This window comes from Podarcis vaucheri (genome assembly GCF_965113315.1).
Source record: "Podarcis vaucheri genome assembly, chromosome: Z".
Taxonomy (NCBI): domain Eukaryota; kingdom Metazoa; phylum Chordata; class Lepidosauria; order Squamata; family Lacertidae; genus Podarcis; species Podarcis vaucheri.
The window spans coordinates 34,234,553-34,256,763 of NC_138758.1; the positions used below are offsets into that span (position 1 = coordinate 34,234,553).

Genomic DNA, 22,211 nt, shown 5'->3' on the forward strand with positions numbered 1-22,211 from the left:
CGTTCTTAACCTGAGGTACCACTTTAGCTAATAGGGCCTCCCGCTGCCGCCGCACAATTTCTGTTCTCATCCTGGGCAAAGCTCTTAACCTGAGGTACTACTTCCAGGTTAGCGGAGTCTGTAACCCGAAGTGTTTGTAACCCAAGGTGTTTGTCACCTGAGGTACCACTGTACTGAGCTACATGGAGCCATATTCTGACTCAACAGAAAGCAACTGCCTACATTGTATTTAATCCAGCTATTTATTCAAAACTACAAGGACCAGAACATTTTTTTAATGTGTGTGTGTGTGGGGGGGGACCATAGCTCTCTGGAAGAGCACATACTCTGCATGCAGAAGGCCCCAGGTTCAATAGCAGGTAAGCCTCCAGGTAAGGCTTGAGAAAGACTCCCTCTCTGAGACCCTAGAGAGCCGCTGCCAGCCAGTGTAGACAGTGCTGAGCTATTTGGACCAATCTGATAGCTTGATAGAAGGCAGCTTCCTATGTTTCTAGTTATTTCAGTCCTTTATTCCGAACCACGAGGACTAAAATCTTTATTTATTTTTAGAGAAAGGGTCATAACCTCAGTGGTAGAGCACCTGTCTGGAATATGGAAAACAGTTAGCAGTCAGTATAGACAACTGAACTGGGAAGCCCAATGGCTTGACTTGGTGTGGCAGATTCTGGTGGCCCTATTTAATTCAGCCCATGCTTCAGAACTATGAAGACTAGAATATTATGATGTCCCTCAACTCTTCTGAGTTTTTGCATATTTTGGGGCAGAGCTTTGCAAAGCAGATTGACAAGAATTGGGTGACCACCTGTCAGGGATTCTTTAACTGTGAGTCCTGCCAACGACCTGTTGGAGGCTCTTCCAAGTCTACAATTCCATGATTCCATGAAGTCAAGCCCTGTGTACGAAACCCCTCAATAAGCCAAAGGGCCTTGTTTAGACCTTGGATGTGTCGGTTGGCCAGCTGCCTAGGACTTTCTGAAACCGTTCATCCCTTTTCTTCTTTAATAACACACATCATCCCAATAACTAGATGTTACTCTAGCTCACAAGCAAGCAAATGATGGGATGCTAAAAGAAAGACAACAGAAGTAATTGCAGAGCATCTCCAAAGGAAATGGAGGTTGGGGGATTTGAATATCAAGGGTGTTGAGATGGGGAGATGAAGACAAAGCCACAGAGCTCTTTCTACCCAAGCGCCCTCTGCCTCATAGCATATTTTGAGATAATTAGAAGGTTTTGTTCTCCTAAGCTGGTAGTTTTAGGGTCTTTGCATCCTGTTGCATTAGCCACTGCCAGCGTGGCAAAACATGGGGAGTGGGAAAACACTTATGGCGTTTTGTTTTGAAGAATTGCAACACTAACTCACAGAGAGAAGCCACCGAGACAGTTTTTACACATGTATCTTAAAGGCTTTCAAATTCCCCAAATTTAAAAGTAACAATAGATCAAAACCTCCTAGAGTTCTATTTGATAATAAAACAGCTTCCTCAGGCTCCTTTTTAAATTAGACCTTTTTCTCAGAACCATGAGGACTGGAATCTTGTTTTCTTTCTTTTTTAAAGGGAAGCTGTAGCTTAGTGGCAGAGCATTTGCTGTGCATGCAGACGGTCCGGGGTTCAATTCTCAATGTCATCTCCAGGTAGGGCAAGGAATGCCTTCTGTCTGAAACTTTGGAGAGCTGCTTCTGGTCAGAGTAGGTAGATGGATACATGGTCTAACTCTGCATAACCTCAGAATAAAAACAGGCCTTACCAGGGTAGAGCTGCCTGGTTGGGGCACTCAGCTGTGCATCCTTGGTCACACGATATGCCACATCTGCGCCTTTCGAAGACCTCCTGCTTGTGCAGAAACCTGTTGTTTTCGATATGCCATCGGGTAAGTTGTGAAAATCTAATACCTTCAAGAGATCTGCAGGTTCAGCTGTAAGGGGGGGGGGAGAAGAAGCACCGGGATTAAAAGGTGAAAAGAGATTGCCATTTGGTTATTCCACATGACCACATGCATGAAACAGAACAGCAACAAAAGCATCAAATAATTTATTTCCAAGGAAAAGAGAGAAAGGGTTGTATCCAAATAGGTTTTATCCAAATAAGAGTGGACCCATTGAAATTAAATGGACCTAAGTTAGCCATGCCCTTCTGTTTCAGTTCCTCTGCTTTGAGTAGAACCAGCATTATGAACATAAGAAGAGCCCTCCTGGATCATCTAGTGCAGCATCCAGTTCTCACAATGGCCATGCAGATGCCCCAATGGGAAACCCTCAAACAGGACCCAAGCGCAAGCTAGTGGCCATCAATAGCCCTCTTCTCTATGAATTGGCCCAGTCCTCTTTAAAGCCATCCAATCTGGTGGCCATCACTGTCTCCCCGGGGGAACAAGATCCATAGTTTAACTCTGCGCTGTGTGAAGACGGACTTGCTTTTGTGTGTCCTGAATCTTTCAACATTCGGCTTCATTGGATGTACACGATTTCTAGTGTTATGAGAGAGGGAGAAAAATGTTTCTCTGTCCACTTTCTCAAGGCCGTGCATCATTTTACAAACCTCTATCATGTCACCTCTTATTCTCCTTTTGGATACAACCCAAATCTAATGATCAGGTGAAATTTCAGAAGCAAGGTAAACGGGGCTAACTCAATATAGTGAAGTGACTTCTTTATTTTGGCTGAGGAAAATAAATTCTCCTTCTCGCTGGCACTTTTCCTCAGGAACCTCAATATGTTGTAAGCTTTCCCTGGCCTTTAAATGCATTCAATATCCCAAACCCCAGTTGTTTCCATTCAACAGAAGAACAGTGTCCCCTCTTTTCAGCGACTTATTATATTCCCTATATAGTTTTCTGTAACAGTTTTCTTTTTTAAAAAGTGTTTAAAACAAAAACTACCCCCCAAATTACAAACAAATATTTGCATTTCTCTCTCTCTTTTTTTCTTTCTTTCTTTCTTTTCTTCAAATGTATCCATTTCTGCCAAACCCTGGGCTAATTAAACAATCTATGGCCTTTTAAACGGTGGGGAGGGGAGGAATTGCAGTGGCGTAGCGTGGGGGGTGCAGGGGGGGCCGGCCGCACCGGGCGCAACATCTGGGGGTTAGGGTTAGGGGCGCAAATCCACGGGTTAGGGGGCGCAAATCCACGGGTTAGGGGGCGCAAATTACTTGCCTTACCCCGGGTGCTGACAACCCACGCTACGCCACTGAGGAATTGTTTTGTTTGTAACTATGTTATATATTCTTCTGTTTTTATATTTTAAACTGCCCAGTGTTCCTTAGATGAAGGATGGTATACAAATTAAATATAAATAAACAATGTTAAAAAAAACCACCCAAAGCGCTTTACAAAAAGAATACACAACCAATGTAACATGTCAGCGTAAACAACAATACCACTGATCTAGGAAAGAAGATTTAAGTGCCATGCAGAGTTTTGTTTCTGAGATTGAAAAAAAAGAGTGTCTTAGATTAAAAGAACGCCCCCTACCCCCCGACTTCCACTATCACTACAAAATTCATCTTGCAACGTGCCATGGGGAAAGTCAAAGGTGAGATTGTTGCAAGGATGCCCAAGTGGCCAGCATTATGGCCTGCTTGACTTTGATGGCTCAAAATAACAGATGGAAAGCTCATTTTCACCACAGAGAGAGTGGTTTCTACAAGGTCCTGAAAGGGACTCTTCTCCTGAGCCAGAGGATGGCATGAAGGATGTGCCTTCCAGCCAGGAGAACCCAACTAACACATTTGAAATTCTCGCCTGAGGAAGTAACCCTGAACCAACAATGAGTCCTCCACCATGCTCTGCCAGGTGTGTAGGTTGTGGGTGGTTAACACCATCACCCCAGTAAGTGCGAGTGTGCAGCAGTTGTGAAAATTACAGATTCCGTGTTTGGGATCAATAGGAAAAGAACAAAATCTGGTAATCTATGGTGTGGACAATATACTGATACATCGTCCAAAACCAGTTTAAAGTCCATATGGTGATATCGGTTTCATATTTTTTGACCTGGCAATATATCACAAATTATTATGTGTGTGTGCACCCGCTAAGCAAAAATCACAATGTGGGAAAAACCGTGAAGGCAGGCAATGCTTCTCTTGATTCCTGCAGCCCCTGTTTACTCTGCCGGCTCCTGCAGGGGGCAGCAAATCACAAGAGCAGGCACTGGCACAAACCACGAAGCAGTAAAAACCATGAAGCCAGCCAATGCCTCTACATAGTTCCATCCTTATTTCAGACCTCATGATAGATCAGTATATCACGATGTTTAACTGGTGATATAACACTAGGTTGAAAACCAGGCATCGCCCAGCCCTAGTTGCAACATTTGGCACTTTTTAGTTTTGAAAACAGGCAAGGAAGAGGCAGCACGATAGAAGTTTATAAAATGATGCATGGCATGGAGAAAAGCTTTTCTCCCTCTCACATAACACTAGAACTTGTGGACATCCAGTGAAGCTGAATACTGGAGGATTAAAGACAAAGAAAAGAAAGAACGTATTCGAACAGCACATAGTCGAACTACAGAACTGCCTTCTGCAGGAGACAGTGATGGCCACCAACTTGGATGACTTTAAAAGAGTATTAGAATAATTCATGGAGGAAAGGACACCAGTGCTTCTGAATACCAGTTGCTGGAAATGGTAGGTGGAGATAATTTGCTCTTCTGCTCGAATCCTACTTGCAGGTTTCCAACAGGCACCTGATTGGCCACTGTAAGAACAGGGTGCTAGACTGGATGGACCAATGGTCTGATCCATTAGGCTCTTCTTATGTGCTTAAGTCTCAGTGGGACTCAGGAACAGGCTTCCATAATATTCAGACCCCCCTGCCTCTTTCCTCTAGGTTTACTCTGTGGCCTGCTAACACAAGAAGGCGCATGAATTTTCATTGCCAGAGGGAAAATGACTAAAATATGATTTGGCTAATCACTAGCTGTAATATGCCTGAGGAAAAGACAAGAACAAAGGAAGGAAGAAGTGGGTATCTTGTTGGAAGTCTGCCATGGCGCATGCCTCTGCTCAACCGCCGATCAAAAGCAACTTTCATTTTCTATGGATGCCACATGGCTTCCCTCTTAATGCCACCCTTGAAGATGGCACCTGCCTAATGCAAAGGCTCATAGGGTGTGATAAAAACAGGCTGTGCCAGGGCAGGCTTTACGTGAGGCACTGCACATGGGGCTGCCTCTTGGCTCCATTCAGGAGCTGCATCCAGCACAGAATGTGGCATCTAGGCTCTTAACCAGGAGAGCTTGCCAGGAGCATATTAATGACGGTGAAGGAGCAGCTGCGTTGGCTGCCAATTTGCTACTGAGCCAAGTTCAGGGTGCTTGCTCTGACATATATAGCCCCACTGAAATTAACAGATGGTGACTAATTTGGATCCATTAATGTCACTGGGTCTACTCTGAGTAGAACTTAGTTGGATATAAATATTAAATATGTGGTGGATCATCTGCTCCCACAGACACCTGCTGAGGTGGTACATTTGTGCAGAGAGACCCCCTTATCCATGCAGCATTTACTGAGCATTTGGGACACAGCCACACATGAGGGTCTTCTTGATGCTGGTGCCCCAGTGGTGGAATGCCACTGGCATTAGAGTGGCACCAGCCTGGATAGGTTTTCAAAAGAACATAAGCAGAGACTACTGGATCAGGCCACCGGTCCAACTAGCCATAAGAAGAGCCTGCAGGATCAGGCCAGACACCCATCTAGTACAGCGTCCTCTTCTCACAGTGGTCAACTTGTGGGAAACTTGTGAACAGGATTTGAGCATTTGAGCACTCTCCCCTCCTGTTCTTTCTAGCAATTGGTATTATTTATTATTATTATTATTATTATTATTATTATTATTATTATTATTATTATTATTCCCTGCCCATCTGGCTGGGTTTCCCTACATTAACACATTAAAAACTTGCCTAAACAGGGCTGCCTTCAGATGTCTTCTAAGAGTCAGATAGTTGTTTATTTCCGTGACATCTGAAGGGAGGGTGTTCCACAGGGAGGGTGCCACTACTGAAAAGGCTCTCTGCCTGGTTCCCTGTAACCTCACTTCTCACAGTGAGGGAATCGCAAGAAGGCCCTCGAAGCTGGACCACAGTGTCTGGTCTGAATGATGGGGGTGGAGACGCTCCTTCAGGTATACTGGGCCGAGGCTGTTTAGGGCTGTAAAGGTCAACACCAGCACTTTGAATTGTGCTCGGAAACGTACTGGGAGCAAATGTAGGTTTTTCAGGTCTTGGCGGCCACTCCCAGTCACCAGTCTAGCTGCCGCATTTTGGATTAGTTGTAGTTTCAGCGTCACCTCCAAAGGTAGCCCCACGTAGAGCACATTGCAGTAGTCCAAGTAGGAGATAACGAGAGCATGCACCACTCTGGTAAGACAGTCTGTGGGCAGGTAGGGTCTCAGCTTGCGTACCAGATGGAGCTGGTAGATACCTGCTCTGGACACAGAATTGACCTGCGCCTCCATGGACAGTTGTGAGTCCAAAATGACTTCCAGGCTGCACACCTGGTCCTTCAGGGGCACAGTTACCCCATTCAGGACCAGGGAGTCCTCCACCCCCACCCACCCCCTGTCCCCCCAAAACAGTACTTCTGTCTTGTCAGGATTCAGCCTCAATCTGTTAGCCGCCATCCATCCTTCAACCACCTTCAGGCACTCACACAGGACATTCACCGCCTTCACTGGTTCTGATTTAAAAGAGATACTGATGAACACCCAGCCCAAACCCCCTAATGATCTCTCCCAGCGGCTTCATATACATGTTAAAAAGCATAGGGGAGAAGACAGAACCCTGAGGCACCCCACAAGTGAGAGCCCAGGGGACTGAACACTAATCCCCCACCACCACTTTCTGAACACGGCCCAGGAGGAAGGAGCGGAACCTAATATAACAGTGCCCCCAGCTCCCAGCCCCTCTAGATGGTCCAGAAGGATGTCGTGGTCGATGGTAACAAAGGCTGCTGAGATATCCAGCAGAACTAGGAAGCAGCTTTCACCTTTGTCCCTCGCCTGCCGGAGATCATTGACCAGCATGACCAAGGCAGTTTCAGTCCCAGGGTGAGGCCAGAATCCCTATTGGAAGGGATCCAAATGGTCTGCATCCTCCAGGTGTGCTTGGAGTTGTTCCACAACCACCCGCTCAATCACCTTGCCCCAAAATGGAAGATTTGAGACTGAGCGGTAGTTGGCCATATTGGCAGGGTCCAAATATTTTTTTAAGAAGTGGTTTAATAACCACCTCTTTCAGCGTGTCTGGGAAGGCTCCCTCACAGAGGGAAGCATTCACCACCCTGCGGAGCCCACTGCCCAGCTCTTCCCGGTTTGCTTTTATGAGCCAGGATGGGCAAGGATCAAGGAGATAGGTGGGTTTCACTCGTCCAAGCAGCCTGTCCACATCCTCAGAGGTAACAGATTGGAAATGATCCCACACAACTTGACTAGACAGGACTCTAGCACTCTCCTGCCCCCCACCCTACTCCTACGGTGGAGTCTACCTCTTTCTGAATCTGAGCGACTTTATCTGCAAAAATCATTGCAGGAGATCTTGGGGTCCTCACCCCCCCATGAGGTGGTCCTTGGGGTCCTCACCCCCATGATGCAGGTGGTTTCTCTAAATTGTGAACCACCTGAAAGAGACTTGTGCTGCTGTTTTCTGCAGATGCAATAGAGGTGCTGAAGAAGGTCCTCTTTGCTGTCAATATGACCACTTGGTAGGCTCAATGTTGAGCTCTAACCTGTGTCCGTTCAGATTCAGAATGAGTTTTCCACCACCGGCACTCTAGCCATCTCAGCAATTGTTTCATCGCCCTGAGCTCCGGGTATTCAGGAGCACAGCTGCTTTCAACCACAGAGGCAGAGCACAGCTGGCGTGGCTAATAGCCATTGATAGCCTTTTCCTCCATGAATTTGTCCAATTCTCTTTTAAAGCCAACCAAGTTGGTGGCTATCCTGTGGGTGCAAATTCCATAGTTTAACTGTGTGCTGCATGAAGAAGGGGTTTCTTTTTATCAGTCCTGAATCTTCCACCTAGAATCTATGCTTGACAGGGCCTTTTTCAGGGCAGCCCCAAGTGCCTAAATTACAGAACATAAGGAAATAGAAAGGGCCTGCTAGCCTAGTCCAGTATCCTGTCCTCACAATGGCCAACCAGATTCTCCAATGGGAATGCCATAAGCAGGACCCAAGCACAAGAGCACCCCTCCTCTCCCTCTAACAACTGCTATTGAACTGGTATGGCAGGGCAGGGCAATAACATACATCTTCCCTCCTCATAATGCCAGCTCATAACATGTGACAGAGCTCAACCTGGCTGCATTCACACAAGGCATCTAGCAGAGCCTTTCCCTCAACCTGGCGATTTCCAGGTAGATATACTGGCTGGAGCTAATGTAAGTTATAGTCCATTCAACCATTGGCTAGAACCAGCTGTGGAGGAGGAATGTGTACTTCTATTCCAAGTGTGTGTGTGTGTTTAAGCATGGCTCTCAACCAGCCCAAACAAACCACAGGCTAGAATTTCAATATCAAAACCTGCCACAATGCACCACAGATTTTGCAAAGGCATCTCTGCCCCAAAAACTCCCTCGCTGTTCTGGTATAGCAAGCCATCACTTGCCAGCACAGCTGAAGCCAAGATCTCCTGTGGAATCAAATCCCCTTTTCAGCTATTTGCCCAGTTAAACCAAGTTCAGCTCAGCAGGTTGTAAAAGGAAGGTGGAAGCATGCCACTCCTGTGTTCATGACAGCCAGAGTCATGTAGTGCTCAGAGTGTAGGGACTGCAAGACCAGGGTTCAAATTCACATTCAGCCATAGAACCATAGAACTGCAGAGTTGGAAGGGATGCTGAAGTCTTCTAGTCCAACCCCCTTGCAATGCAGGAATATCAACTAAAGCATCCATGACAGATGGCCATCCCAACCTCTGCTTCAAAGCTTCCAATGAAGGTGAGTCCACCACCTTCCAAGGGAGTCTGGATTTGCAGGCAGAAATAAATGGCACCCACAAACACTACTCAGTCACTTCAAAAGTAGGTGCCACAAAAATCCTGAACCCTGCCCATAAGAATTTCACTGCATTTTTTCTCTCCCCATTGATAACATTTGAAGGCAGCATTGGGCAAAAGGTCCCTGCATTGCTGGGGGTTAGACTAGATGACTCTTATGGTCCCTTTCAGCACTGCAATTCTGTGAAAGAGGCTTCTGTGAAAGAGGAAAAGCCCAGGATAAATTTTTGACACAGAACTAACCTATTGCCCATTGTATTGCCTTCTGGCAAAGTGACGTCTTAGCAGCCAGGCACTGAGCCCAAAGGAATCTGTTTGCTATTTAGCTAAACTGTGCAAAATTTGGATTAAAAGAATAAAATTCCAGGCATGTCATGGAAATTAACCACATAGGCATTATTTATTCTAATTTAGCTGGCAGTTAGGACCTAACAATCAAGTAGTCATCTTTGTGACCATGAGAGTTAGCCACTTGAGCTTGGTTTTAAATAGAAACAGGAGATTTTTCAGGAAGCTAAGGTTTTTCCTACAGCTATGTCTAGTTCCATTACATGGAGCTTTCCCTTTTTATCAACAGTGGAGCAGACTAGCTGGTGGACAAGGGGTTGGACTACCCTCGGGGTCCCTTTCAACTCTTCAACTCTATGATTCTATTACCTTGGGTGTTTGGATGGTCACCTGCTGTGACTCCTGCATTTGCAAGGGGTTGGGCTAGATGACCCTTGGGATCCCTTCCAACTCTACAATTCTATGATTCTATCCATAATTCCATTGTATTCCATTTCTGCATTGATCCACAAATTATTTCTTTAACAAATACGGGAAACACATATTTGAAAGAATTTCGCACCTCCCCCCAAAACATTTTAATATGTGTTCTTTCATATATTCAGTTTGGTGCACAGAATAATTACCGTCTGCGCCCTTAATCCGAGAGGTGCAAATCGGGTAACTTTGTATCTGTGTTTCACGAACAAGGAATTCAACGGATATTACTCCAATCCAGCAATCACAATTATGGAATGTGGCAGGGGCTGTCTTTCCAAGGTAAAATGTCAATATGTCTTCCGATTAAATAAATCCCAAGCAATTGGGTGTTTTTTAAAAGTGTTTCCTGTTTTTTTTCTTTTTGGAATATTGGCTAATCCATTAATTCAGTTAATTCATTAAATCTGGATATGGAGTTTCCCTTTTTAAAAAAACAAAAACAAACTTTGATTTTAAGCTGATACAGAAAGTTTGCCACAGTTGGTGACGTGTTAGGAAATGTGTTCTCTCTCTCTCTCTCTCTCTCTCTCTCTCTCTCTCTCTCTCTCTCTGGCTCTTTGTCATTTATGTTTTCTGGTTTGAAAAATAATGCAACCTTTTTATTAAAAAATAAATAGCAGGCCCACTAATCAGGAGGCACCATTTTCATTAAGGCAGTTTCCGATATCCTACAAGAAATGGCGTAATAAAACACTGACTAAGGTTGTCAATCAGGGTCTGTCAATGGCAGCTCCATGGTGTAATCCAAGCTTCTCCTGTGTCCTCCACAATCCTTATGCTCAGCAGGGCAGAATGTCTTTACTAGGACCACTTCCAGGCTGTCACCACAAAGATTGTGCCCATTGCTGTTATGTGATGGTATAGAACCACAGAATTGTACAGCTGGAGGGATCCCCCTAGGGCCATCTAGTCCAGCTCTCCACAATGCAGCAATCACAGCTAAAGAATCCCTGATAGATGGCTACCCAACCTCTGTTCATTGGATGTCCATTGAATGAGGGAGTAAATATTTCCTACAACCCCAAGGTCTCATTCCTGGTCTGTCACTGTCAAATCAGACGCCATGAGAATAGATTTAAGGGTGTGTGTTTTGCCCCAGCATGCATCACTTTACACTTGTTTACAATGAATTGCACTTGCTGTATTACTGCTCATTCATTCAGCTTCCAGACGTTTTTGCCAAGTGGGATAGCTCAGTTAGTAGAGCATGAAATGCTGAATCTCAGGTTTGTGGGTTTGAGCCCCACTTTGGGTGAAAGGTTCCTGCATTGTAGGGGTTTGAACTAGATCATCTTCACGGTCCCTTCCAACTCTGTGATTCTGTGAAATGTCTTTTTAATTTAGTTGTGCCTTGGGCTTACCAATGTGATGATACAAAACCAAAAAACAAATATAAACAAATGTAAGCAAGTTCACTGGCAACCAGCTCAGGCAGCGCTCTCTGGATTTTGTGCAAATGCTCAGTTGCAAGGTTTAAGGGTGGAGAGGAGAGAGGTTTAGTGTCGCATGGAGTGGCTGAGAGAGACCAACCATTGGAGAGGCCATTTGGGAGATCCCTGCTTGCTTAGTCATTCTGGGAAAACTGCCACATTCCACAGCACAAAAACGCTCCATTGCTAAGCCAGAGAGGAGATGGGGGACTTTCTACAAGAATTTCACCTTTGGAATGGCCTCATAACCACGATTGCAAAGGCCCCCCCTCCAAATTCCTCAACTGCATGCCTGCTTCGTTCCACTCAGCTACAAAAAAGAACTGAGCATTATATGCTAAGAAGATGCTGCGATACAGAAGGCTGAAAAATTGTAATCAGAATGGCTGAGATAGATAGGGAGGTAGATAAAATAGGGAAGTATGTGAGGATATAGATAGGACATTGAGAGGGAGAGGGAGATCCATTGTTAGCCATACTCAGAGTCGGGGAGCAGTGAGTTTGTCAATTTCCATTTCCATTTCTCCCCATTTCTCATTTTTTTCAGTTCAGTTCTCTACATTTCAACACCAATTTGATAATATTATTTTTTTAAAAGCCTCATGAGAATTCATAAAACAGACTTCCGGGGTTGACGCGATCTGGGAATGGCGGATTCCCTCCGAGCTCCGGAGGGAATCGGCTCAGCAGGGGACGGGTCTTTGCCGTGCCGGCGACACGGGGACCCTTAAAACCGCAGGCGCGGAATGCCTGCGGACTGAAGACTCGGCGGGTGCCTTAAGCGCCCCCCCTGATTCGCGAAGAGCCTTTTTAAAGGCTGCGGAGGGGATACGGGGGGTGGCGCGGCACTGAGAGTCCATCGCTACCTCTGCTGAGCGAAGCCGCGAGCCATGACCGGAGAGCGCTGACTTCCTTCCTTGAAATTCGGCTGAAAAAACAACCCGTGAGTAATTTGGACTTGGCTTTTAAGAAATTTATCCACTGAATTTGAGACGATCGGGGGATGTGCTAAAAGGAAGTCCGCACCCCCCACCTTGCAGACGATCCAGAGCAACGAAAAAAGAACTAAGCTGGAGTGCCTACCCTGTAAAGGGTGAGTTTTAAAAAAGACAGTAACTTCCAAGATTTGGAAATTTTGAGCAGGAGAGAGGAGTGTTGGATGTTTTGTGTTCTGTTGTAAACAACCCCCCCTCCCGGGCCCAGGAGCGTCCTGCTTTGGAGCTGGTTTAAGAAGTGCAGAGTTTGACAGCTGTCAAAGCTGTCAAACGGACTGTTAATAGTGGAAAATTGCTACCTAAGTTACCTCTGGATTAAAAAGAGTTACAATTGATCTAAAATTGTTGGAAATAAAGAAACAATAACAAGACAGAGGACTGTTGGGGAAAAGAATACTAAGTAACCAGATTCCCTCTAGAGGGAATTCTGTGGAATTACAATGGCTGTGGATGGAAAGATACTGGGAGAAATCGAAAGGATGTTCTATTTGGTCGGAATCTTACAAGAGCAGACTACGGCTATGAGTGAACAATTGATGACCTTGACTTCTGAAACAAGTAGTTCTGCTGAATGTAACGAGGACCTCAATGAGAAAGAATCCACAGCTGAACCAGAAATGATAATAAAAGAAGAGGAGAAGACAAAACAAGAAAGAGAAGAAGTGATGTGGGAAAATACTGAGCAGAAGCTGACGCCTGTGGAATATAAACAAGGAGACTATTGGAGCAAATCTACTATAAATCCACGAAAGATGCAGAAGACGAAAGTGGAGGCCCTGGGAGTCTATGAAATTAAGGAATTTAAAATAAAGAAATATAATCGGGGCCTCCACATAGACTCTGACTTTGATTACCTTCAAGATTCATGCCTTGTGGAAACTCTTCAGCAGCTGTTTGCAAATATGGGAAGAGACTTTGGATTGATGGTGAAAGAACTCTTTCGAGATGTGACGACTGGCATAAAGGATTACCAACAAGACCGGCGGAGAGGGACTGAAAGAGACTGGAGGGCTTTGGACGTGAGGAACCCGGGCTAAGAACTGTTATTTTGGACATGCTTTGGGAAGGGACGCAAACCGGGGATGGGAGGGAGGGAAAAATCAAGTTCTAACAACACTCATGATTATGGGATTTGGTTAAAAAGATCATTATTCAAGACAAAATGGGAAATCGATGGAAGGGAATTGAGGTCCAACTTAGAAAAAATTAATTTTGTTTGCTTTTATAAAAGGACTAATATTAAGACAGGGAAATGTCAATTTGCTGATATAAATTTGGAAATGGGGATGCAAGGGAGGGGGTAGGGGGAAGTCAACGACCAGGGTTAGGAAATAATATTTTTGGGAAAGTATATATGTTTGTTGTTGTTGTTGGTTTTTTTTTCTTTTTTTTCTTTTTTTCTTTGTTTATGTGTTTATTTGTCTTTTGTGTCTTTGTTTTTGTCTATATAAAATGTGAAAACCCAATAAAAATTTTATAAAAAAAAAAGAGAATTCATAAAACAATTAAGAATACATCTGTCCATAGTAGTTAGCTGATTTCCAATTTTAACTTTCTTTATGTGTGTGTTTTTATTGCATGGTTTAAATATAATTGTTGTTAAACCACTCTGATTGATTGATTGATTGATTGATTTACAGAGGTGCATTTTGCTGCAGATTTCTCCAAGGACATTTTAAAAATGCAATTTCCTCTAATATACACATAATTGCAAAGCAAGATTGCCTAAAATAGCACACCTGAGTCCTGTCAGGGAAAAATGTGGTGTATAAATAAATAAATAAATAAATAAATAAATAGTTATAGATTTAGGGTAAACCCTGGAAATTAATCAATTCTAGGTTTGTGATTGCTTGGGTTAGGAAGGGAGAAATATAAACTGCAGAGGAATTCCTGGGTAAATTGGCCAAGCCAGGGTCATTAAGGCAACAATAGAGGGCCATTGAGGGCCCATTGTGGGTGGTTGCCACCCACCCCCACCCCCGCTCCCAGGTATGAACAAAGACAGGAGTTTGAAAGGTTACCAAAGTGATGGGGAGTGTTTGAGGGGACAGGAACAAGTTTTTCTGGGAAGAAGAATGGGAGGAAAGAGCTGAGATCCATCTTGGAGGGAGGCAGCCTAAAGGTTGCCTTCAGTGCAGCCTCTGGAAATGTGTATACAGTAACATCTGGACTTCCCCCATGCAAACTGAAGGTGTAAACAGGTGAATAAACCATAGTTCTCAAAGCATGACAGTCTCCACCGTGTCTTCCATTCTCCAAAGGAGAATGGACCCTGGGTGTGTGCCTGGGACCTCATAGGCTCTTTCACCACTCAGGATAGAGAGCGGGGCAGGCACCCAGCTTTTGTAACACTGGAGTCAGTCGTGGGATCTGTGTTTCCTGGAGAGAGGGCTAGGAGTGATGTGTGCCTGAAGTTGAAAATGGATGAGCAGTCCATGCTAATCCTGGAACAGTGCCAGGAGCGGGAAATGGAGGGCTACAGACAGCGAAGTGTTATTTTCGGTAACATATGCATTTTTATGAACACTTTACATAAGGAGATGCAGTTTTGTACTCATTACTGGGGCGGGGGTTGTTTTGCTGTTCTATTTATTTACTTATTATCCTGCATTTTATTCTGTGAACCACCCTGAGATCTTATGATAAAGGGAAGTATATAAATCGAATGAATGAATGAATGAATGGAGAATTGCACTGCAAAACTCGGAGGCAGGCAAATTTCAAAGGATGGTTAATTTTTTTAAGGGAATACACACCTAAAAATAATTTTTCATGTGGATTGTTAAAACATCACCACAACCAAAAAGAAACCCTGAAGGTTTAATTCAGAAATAGGAAAAAAATATGAGTGAATGTGTGCTAAAGTGATACATATATGAGGGGAAAAAACTGATTTGCTCACTCTTACTTTAGATTTTCTTAAGAATTAGAAAAGCAATTCAAAAAGCCATGAAAGTATGTGCCAGAATAAATGTGATCACCTTCTAGATGACATTAATATTTATGTTCCATTGTTCCCATGCTACAGCTGGGATGCCTGAAGCTGTAAGGGACAGGCTTGCATGATTTGAACCTGCCTTTCCTAGCTGGCAGCTCTTATGAATTGTAGACACCATACACCCACATCATTTGCCAGTTTTTAAAAGCAATTTTCAGGCAATCAGTTACCGTATAAGAAAAGCCTGCTGGATCAGGCCAATGTCCTAAATAGTTCAGCATCCTGTCCTCACAGTGACCAACTAGATGCCACAAAGGGAAGAGCCACAAACAGGACTTTGAGTGTGGCAGCAGCAACAACATTCTCCCCTGTTGTGATTTCCAGCAACAGGTATAATTCAGAGACATTGACTGCCTTTGATTGTGGAAGTGGAACAGAGCCATTGTGGCTAGTAGCCGCTGACAGCCTTCTCCCTTTATTTGTCCAGTCCTCTCTTTATGCCATTCAAATTGGTGGCCTTCACTGCCTCCTGTGGGAGTTCCATATTTCAACTATGCACTGTGTGAATAATTCCTTCCTCTGTCCTGAATGTTCCAACATTCAGCTTCATTGATTGCCCATGAGTTCTTGCATCACAAGAGAGGAAGAGCATCTGCATCTATGGAGTTGCATAGGCGCCGACTCCATGGGGCTTGAGGGGGCCCGAGCCCCCTCAAAAATTCGTTTGGGGGGCTCCGCCCCCCCAATAATCTCCGGCACCCCTCCAGCAGAGCGCCATCGCCGCCCCTCCCCCAGCCCAAAATGCACAGGGTCGGGCTGCATGCCTCCTGCCCTCCCTCCCGAGCAAAATCTCCACCCAATTTCCGCTCCGGAGCTGATTAATAGGCGCAGCACGCTCTCCCCTATTCGCTCACGAGGAGGCGGCGCCACTTTATTTGCATATTCATGAGCTTATTTATTATTCATGAGCTTTCCCGGGGCCCCCCCCAATATTTTTTATAAGTCCGCGTCCCTGTGGAGTTGGTGCCCCTGATAGCATGGAGGCCTCCACCCTATGACCACACCATGCCTATCAGATGCTGAAGGATGGATCTAGATGTTCTCAGAATCCATACAGCTATGGGCCTGTTTCCTCCACCAACATCCTATTGACTGACAATGTGGTCAGAATCAAAAGGACACAAACAAACCAGTCCACATAAGGGAAATGTTTGGCTGTAGTTATGCCTGTTGTTAGACCACCAAGGTTAAAGAAATAAGGTGAAAAGCAGACTTTAATGAGGTGTCCATCAGGACCAGGGGGCATAGAGGGGACACCTTGACTTAATTGGAAAGTTCTGTGTTGAGTGGAAAAAGGACCACCCACAGCTGCACTTTGGATGGATCCAGAGTCATTCTACGGGTGCAATAAAGATGACCTTCTACACCTTGGAAAGAGGCTAACCATAATGACAGTTTAAATGGCTACCAATATAAAAAATACAGGGCCAGCTTGTTCTTTTGGACAGAGAATAATTTTAAATGAGATGCGTGAGGAGGACTGCAAGTTGCCCCCACAAAAAATCCACAAGCCTCAACAGAATTTTTTTCCTTACTTGGAAATGTCTAAGTCTTCAATCTTAACTCAGTATTTTGCCAGTGATATCTAACTGTGATGATCCTACCCCAAATCTAAATTGTCCTTATTTGTAACATCACTGTTAAGCGGTGTGACTTTTCACTACAAGGATCAAGCAGGAAATATTTCTGCACCACCGAAACTACTCTTTTTAAAACCCAAAATCGAAGTGAAAGAGTATTTCATACAAGCATAAAACTTTTGATTTCCCTTGAAATTCCTCAGCCATGCAGGAACTTAGAGAAATCGGAGAGGGCCTTGGCTCAGTGGTTAAGAACATCTGCTTTGCCATGCAGAAGGCCCCTGGTTCAGTTCCCACTGGCATCTCCAGAGAGGGCTGGGAAAGACACCCCCTGCCTGAAACACCTTGGGTTATCTGATTCAAGTCAGATAAAAGATCAGGACCACATCAGGATCATAGGATTGCAGAGCTGGAAGGAACCCTGAGAATCATCTAGTCCAGTGATGGCCAAACTTGGCCCTCCAGCTGTTTGGGGACTACAATTCCCATCATCCCTGACCACTGGTCCTGTTAGCTAGGGATGATGGGAGTTGTAGTCCCAAAACAGCTGGAGGGCCAAATTTGGCCATTACTGATCCAGTCCAACCCCCTGCAATACAGGAAGCATAGGAAGAGCCCTGTTTGATCAGGCCAAAGTGCCCAGCATCTTGTTCTCACAGTGGCCACCCAGATGCTCCAGTGGGAAGCTCGCAAGCAGGACCTGAGCACAAGAGGAGCTCTCCCCTCATGCGTTTACCAACAACTGGTGTTCAAAAGCATTGTGGCAAGCAATGCTCCTCCATGCAGTGGCGTAGCGTGGGTTCTCAGCACCCGGGGCAAGGCAAGTAATTTGCGCCCCCTAACCTGTGGATTTTAGCACTCGAGTCTCTTCCACGCCCCCCCAGATGTTGCGCCAGGTGCGGCAGCCCCCCCTGCACCCCCCACGCTACGCCACTGCTCCCACCACAAGTCTTCAGGACAGCCATCCGAAGGCTGGGGCGGGGAGAAGGTCTCTCTGCCCCACCGCCAGGCTTCGGAGCAGCCTTCTGAAGCCTGGCGGCGGGAAGAAGTCTCTCCCGCCTTGGAGAGGTTCCCGCTTCCTCGAGGGGGGCTGGCCAAACGCGCCCCCCAAAATGTTGCGCCCGGTGCGGCCGGCACCCCTGGCACCCCCCACGCTATGCCACTGCCTCCATGCATTTGTCTAGGTAAGGTAAAGGGACCCCTGACCATCAGCGTACAGCTTCCAGGTCATGTGGCCAGCAGGACTAAGCAGCTTCTGGTAAACCAGAGCAGCGTACGGAAACGCTGTTTCCCTTCCCGCTGGAGCGGTACCTATTTATCTACCTGCACTTTGACATGCTTTCGAACTGCTAGGTTGGCAGGAGCAGGGACCGAGCAATGGGAGCTCACCCTATCACAGGGATTCGAACCACCGACCTTCTGAGAAGCAAGTCCTAGGCTCTGTGGTTTAACCCGCAGCACCACCCACATCCCCTTGCATGTGTCTAATCCTCCATTAAAGCCATCCAAGATGGTGGCAATAACTACTTTCTGCAGGAGTTCCACAGTCGAAGTATGTACTGCATCACTGCATGAAGAAGCCTTTAAAAAAATTATTTACTTCTGTTAAGTCTGGGAGCCCCCCCCCCACTTATGCATTTCCTTTCAAGGACAGGATGTTAAATCGGATATGCAGGCAGTCCCATGGCCCAGAGTGACTCTTCACAGGGAACTTCTGGCACCTTTTGTGTGTGAAACACAAAACTGGCTGACACCGCCAGCCTGTAGAGGGAGCTGGCAGCTGCCTCCACTGCCTAAACTGACTTTTGCAAAATCAGATGAAAAACTCAGGCTTAACAAGCAAAGCCTTTTTCCAGCTTTGCTTGCCCTTGGGTAAAAACCACCACTTTTTAGATTTCACAGATGCAGGGAGCAAAGTCAAGTGACGAAGTTCTGCCCAACAGAAAATGACTGGAAATTTTCGATTTACAATCTAGGCTGTTTTCTTACCCAATCTGTGTGCAAAATAAACTACTTGGACTCGGTGTTCTTTTGCTTCAGATGAGCATTGGACTTGTTTCCCTGGTCTAGGGTGCCAGGTTTTTAATTTAACTTGCAAAATCCACCCTTTTCTGCTACTCGCTTCAACAGTACAGGCAGCTCCACAAGCAAGGGATGGACTAAACAGTAAAATCCCATCCTGTTTCCATCACACTGCTCCATTCCATTCTGTTTTGTGCAGATTCCACACACCGCCACGTCCTACCCCAAGATCATATGAAAATTTCACATTTGAATTTTATGTGTTTTATGAACAAATGCTCATTTTCCAACACCTTTAAATGCATTTTCATTTCCAACAGAGGTTGGGGAACCATCTGTGAGGGATCCTTATGATTCCTGCATTGCTGGGGTTGGGCTAGATGACCCCTCGGACCCCCTCCAACTCTATGAGTTTGTGATTCTTTGCTTTCATTTACCCCCTGAAGATCAGTTTGCAAAGGCTTTTGGCCCTGAAACACAATTAATTTGGTGTGTATGTGTGTGTTATTAGGTTGTTGTTTTTATTTTTATTTTGATTATATATGTTGTGGTTTTTATGTTATCTTTTATGTGAACTGCCCTGTGACCTCCGGGGGTATAGACTGGTATATAAATTCAATAAATAATAATAATTAGTTCTTAGAACAAATTGGTGTGGTTCCTGCATTGCAGGGGGTTGGACTGAATGACTTTTTAGGTCCCTTTCAAGTCTATACAGTCATACCTCGGGTTACAGACACTTCGGGTTGCATGTTTTTGGGTTGCACACCGCTGCGAACCCGGAAGTACCGGAACAGGTTACTTCCCGGTTTTGGTGCTCGCACATGCACAGATGCGCCAAATCGCAACCCGCGCATGCGCAGACGCAGCACTGCAGGTTGCAAACGTGCCTCCTGCACAGATCATGTTCACAACCCAAGTGTCCACTGTAATTCTATGAAAATACTGATAAGGTACAAGGTTTAGCTTCCCATGAATATACAGGATTCTAAATCATTCTGAACAGATTTTTTTTTTTTTTAAAAAAAAAGCCCAGTCTTATTTAATGTTCTGCTTCTAATGAGGCTGACCAGAGGCTTTAAGACAGAGCTGAGGAACTTCCAGACTAACCTATGCAGTGCTTGGGATTCTCAGGGCAGACTCCACATCCCTAGGATCAGCTCTGCTCCATGCTCTCTCCTCTTGATTGCTTTTGCCTGTTTGGAATGTCTCCTCTGACTTAGGTGTGGTTGAAGCACAGTTTACTGTGCAAAATGTAACGGTCACACCTGTCGCTTTTTATACTATTGCTTCTGGCCCAGTCCACCTCTCTAAGGTAGCCCTGTACGGCAGAGCGATAAATCAATATATCGTCCAAAATCGATTTAAAGTCCATATTGTGATATTGTTCTCATAATTTTTGACCTGGCAATATATTGTGAGTGTGTGTGTGTGTGTGTGTGTGTGCGCGCGCTATGCAAAAATCACAATGCAGGAAAAACTGTGAAGCCAGACAATGTATCTACATAGTTCCATCCTTATTTCGGATATCGTGATATATCAATATGTCAGGACGTTTAGCTGGTGATATATCACCATGTTGAAAACCAGATATTACCCACCCCTACTGTTCACCTCTATATAGTTCCATCCAGTGTGACTTTTCCAGAAAAAGAGGTGCTGGGACTCACCATGAAACCTCCCTTGTTCTCTTAGAATGACAATGGCGCCCACCTGAGAGGTGCTGGAACTGAGTTCCTGTGAGTTCTCCCTGAAAAAAAGCCTGGTTCTATCCTTATTTCAGACATGGTCGTGTACCGTATTTTACTGTGTATAAGACTAGGTTTTTTCCCTAAAAAATAATGTCAAAAAATAGGGGGCATCTTATACACGGGGCCATCTTCCCCATTTTCTGAAATCTGAGACCCCCAAAATAGGGGGTGTCTTATACATGGGGGCATCTTATAGATGGAAAAATACGGTATCTCAATATATTGCAATGTTTAGTTGGTGATAGATAAACCTCGCCCAGCCCTATAGCCCAGGAGGGCATGTGACCCTCAGACTGAAAAAGAAGATCCCCATCCACCTCTGCTCCAAGAGGTTCCAAACAGCCCATGATAGCGATTGTCACTGATCATTTGTCAGTCACATTGAGAATTCAAAGTAATACATCCCCTGCCTCTGGAGGTTCCATTTCCCCTACATTTGTCAAGCCTTGTTTTAAAAATCCACCACAAACAGCTCCCCATATCTCACATCAGATTGGCTTAGAAACTACATGAGCTATAGGACTGGGCTATATATCCATATAGCTGCACACAAATACATTTAATTAGAAGAGTCGCACTAAAATGCTGATGAATTTTTGTAATTATTTTTTTAAATCACAAATTGTTAAGTAAATGTTGACAACTGAATTTAAGATAGAAAAAATGAGAAACAGGGAAGTGACTTTGACAGACCATTCCTTCCCTATTCTGTACACATCAAATTCACTCACAGTTTTCCTGGGTTAAGCTTTTCAAAGGAGCCTCTGCGCAAACCAATGGAAACCATGATCCCCAACCGCTTGCAAAAGGACTGTATAAGAGATCTACACCACATGGAGATCCTATGTTGTGGAACAGAAGCCCCCGCCGCAGCAGGTGACCAACCTGCCCAAAGGGTCCCCCCCCCCGTGGAGGTGGGCTTCTGAAACTCAAGCACAACTTTCCTGGATGTGCAAAGAAAATAAATATGCACAAAAGGGAATTGTGACATTTGGCACAGCATGAACCAGGAACCACAGAAAGGAACCACATAAATATTTTGACTTACTGGTTTTGAATACCCCTGAAAGGGAATAAGAAGATGAATGTGGCCTCTGGGACCTTTCACTCCTAAGCCTCCAGGAAAACGGCTATGAATGCAGATCCAGAAAAGAGTATTATAGACAAAGCCCAGAACTTTGATTCCAAGAATAATGAAGATTTTGACAAATGAGATATGGGCCAGGAGGAAAGAACTAAATTAGACTGAATTGCCAGGGTAGGGTGAGGGAGAAGACCTATAACACACCCACTCCTCATTCATGGCTCACTGAAGACAACAAAGCACCATAAATTTATGTGGAGGAGGTCATACCCTTTCCTCCTTGAGGAAATATTTTCTGATATGGTGAGGAGCACATTTCAGGAACACAAATGTAGATTAAATATCAGTGGTAGTAGTGAATCATAGACTCACAGAGTTGTAGAGCTGGAAGGGATCCAAAGGGTCATCTTGTCCAAACCCCTGCAATGCAGGGGTCACAGATAAATGATCCCTGACAGGTAGCCATACAACCTCTGTTGAAAAACCTCCAAAGAAGGAGAGTCTACCACCTTCCTAGGGAGTCATTTCCACTGTCAAATGGCTCTCATTATCAGAAAATTATTCCTAATGTTTAG

General features: G+C 44.9%; 1 protein-coding gene across 1 annotated transcript in view; it reads right to left on the reverse strand.

Moving 5' to 3' along the window:
* Positions 1-22,211, reverse strand: part of COL5A1 (collagen type V alpha 1 chain) — a 190,816-nt gene that overhangs the window by 145,815 nt on the left and 22,790 nt on the right. Inside the window, exon 2 of the mRNA XM_082207903.1 lies at positions 1,750-1,917. Within this exon, the coding sequence (XP_082064029.1) occupies positions 1,750-1,917 (168 nt within the window). The remainder of the gene's footprint in view (positions 1-1,749; positions 1,918-22,211) is intronic.